The 2,477-nt window shown below is 44.2% G+C and overlaps 1 protein-coding gene across 1 annotated transcript; it reads left to right on the top strand.

The window, feature by feature from the left end:
• Nucleotides 1-201: 201 nt before the first annotated feature.
• On the top strand, nt 202-2,477 carry V1513DRAFT_453947 (HCO3 transporter family-domain-containing protein). Its single transcript, XM_066899315.1, has 4 exons — nt 202-610; nt 667-760; nt 814-1,748; nt 1,810-2,477. The coding sequence occupies exons 1-4, from the start codon at nt 339-341 to the stop codon at nt 2,189-2,191; spliced, it is 1,683 nt and encodes a 560-aa protein (XP_066750691.1). The 5' UTR covers nt 202-338; the 3' UTR covers nt 2,192-2,477.

Here is a 2,477-nt window from a genome sequence, read left to right as displayed (position 1 = left end):
AGGAATGGTTGGTAGTTGCCCCATGAATACCCTAATCTTATATCTATCTTACAGTGGATGTCAATCATCCTGCGATATGTTGATCTCCCTGTGATACATCGATGTTTCTGTGGTATATCGATCACCCTCTGATCTTTCTGTGGTATGCCAATCTACGCCAGGGAAGAGGGAGGTTGTTACACACGGCGTGATGAACTGTTGCGTCAGATTGCAGAATTGGTCAACCAGTTCATTCAGGTACAAGATCGGTGGCTTCCAAAGATTCGCTCTAAATGATTCTTGTAGAAGTGTCAAGGACTACTCTATGATGCCTTCTGTCATAGAAGTGCCACGCCGATATGGATCCAAAAGAAAGCGAGACACCTGCAGATAAGAGAATTCTGCGACCACTTCGTTTATTGCGGCAAGATCTTCGTCACCTTCGTCAACGATACATATCCGATTGGACGGTATTCAACCAGCTGATCGTTGCGAGTGCAGTGTTTGTATTCTTTTCGAATCTATTGCCAGGTCTTACATTTGCGAATGATCTTTATGTTTCAACAGACAGTAACTGGGGCACCATTGAGGTCATATTCAGCACTGGTCTGTGCGGTGTTATCTTTTCAATGTATGTGAATGTGACGACTTATTAAACTGCGATAACTAATCCAATGATTTGAATAGAGCGTCCGCACAACCTCTCACGATCCTTGGTGTTACGGGTCCGTTTTGTATATTGGCCGAAAATCTGTATTCACTATGCCAGTCATCATTTGGTGTACGTATGATTCCTTTTGTGTCATCATCGGTCACTAATCCTGAATTTTGCAGATTCCGTTTCTACCCTTCATGGCATGGTCGTTGATTCATGCTGCGTGGATGCATTATCTTCTAGCAATATTTAATGCCCATGATTGGACTATGGTATACGTCACTACCTTCACAACTGAAATCTTTTCATTGCTGAACAGCGTGATCTACTTCCACAAAGCTATCCAAGAGCTGCAACGTGTTCATGATCAGACTTCTTTTGCCTCTTTCCTCTACTCGATAATTGGCACTATTGGAACACTCCTTGTTGCCATTTTTCTTTCAACAGCAGCGAGGTGGCGACCGCTTTTTCATCGGTATATCCGCATGGGACTTTCAGAATATGCTGCAGCTATCAGCATTATCATATTTATAGGTTTGCCTCATGTAGGCGAGCTTGCGACTTTAGACAGAGACACACTACCAGTAAGCTCTTCATTTCGGCCAACCTCTCCAGACAGATCAACTTTTTTTGTTCAGTTCTGGGACCTTCAGGTGGGCTGGATATTCGCTTCTATAATACCAGGTTGCATAATCACCATACTATTCTTTTTTGATCATGAGATCAGCAGTATGATATGCACTGAAGGACGATTTGGAATTCGGAAGCCAGGTGGGCCTGCTTGGGATATTATTTTACTAGGGACTACTACAGCGATGTGCGGTATACTAGGGATCCCACCTGCAAACGGTCTTCTCCCACAAGCACCGTTACATTCGCAAAGTCTCTTGCATCGTGAGGCAAAGACGACGGCAAGCAATGATATCAATGGAGAAGAAAAGTCAGAAGCCGACGGATGCGATGCCGTTTACGAGCAGCGCTGGAGCCACTTTTTACATGCATGTGGTATATTGTGCTTTGTTAGCCCGCCTTTTATGTACGTGTTGGGATTGACACCAACAAGCGTACTGGCCGGATTGTTTCTATACATGGGGGAGCAGAGCTTATCTGTAAAGTTGGTTGCCTTAACAACCCATTGATTATTGTTTCAGCAAGTTAGCTGACTATTGAAATAGTCCCATTCTTTTTAGAGTCTTTCAACTTCTGACACCTCCATCTGAACTTCCGAAGATTCCAGAAGGAATTGCAAGCTACTTGCCAATCCATCTATATACTATCTTCCAGGTGTTGGTCACGGCCGGGATCTTTGTTGTTACACTTACAAAGGCAGGACCAGCATTTCCGGTGCTAATCATGGCATTAGTTCCTCTGCGATTGACGTTGATGAGGCGAGTGTGGAGCAGGGCCGCGTTGCGGCTTGTTGACCAGTGGGCATGTCGAGACGGTGCTCCAGAGGACACGAACGAAGAAGAAAGCGTAACTCAATTAAAAGATGACGACGATGTTAACGACATTGAAGGTGGTTATGGCGACAAAATGGCCAGCACCAGTATTTAAATGGGCCGATAAGATTTTCATGTCGTAGTACGATGGTAGACGTGCCTATTTACTTACTATCTGGCAAATGCTTAATCGATCGATCTGATGCCCGCAGCAGGAAGATGATTGACGACTCTAAAATATTACTCGGCAGATAATTTACCAGGGCCGCAAGAGAATCTGGATGCAGAATGCTAGCGTACGAGGTTTGAACGGTCGCGTTTGATACACTTTGCTTTTTGTACACAAAGGTTTGGCAAATTCTACGTTTTGATACATTTTGCATTTTATACATGAAGTTGGC

Source organism: Lipomyces chichibuensis, assembly GCF_038497645.1.
Source record: "Lipomyces chichibuensis strain CBS 12929 unplaced genomic scaffold V1513scaffold_66, whole genome shotgun sequence".
NCBI lineage: Eukaryota > Fungi > Ascomycota > Lipomycetes > Lipomycetales > Lipomycetaceae > Lipomyces > Lipomyces chichibuensis.
The sequence above is the reverse complement of the archived record's forward strand: the minus strand, read 5'-3'. Positions and strand labels throughout refer to the sequence as shown.

Coding starts and splice junctions, on each gene's coding strand:
- V1513DRAFT_453947 (XM_066899315.1), top strand. CDS start 339: ATGGATCCAAAAGAAAGCGAGACACCTGCAGATAAGAGAATTCTGCGA. Junction 611..666: donor TGCGGTGTTATCTTTTCAAT/GTATGTGAATGT, acceptor TGATTTGAATAG/AGCGTCCGCACAACCTCTCA. Junction 1,749..1,809: donor GAGCAGAGCTTATCTGTAAA/GTTGGTTGCCTT, acceptor CTATTGAAATAG/TCCCATTCTTTTTAGAGTCT.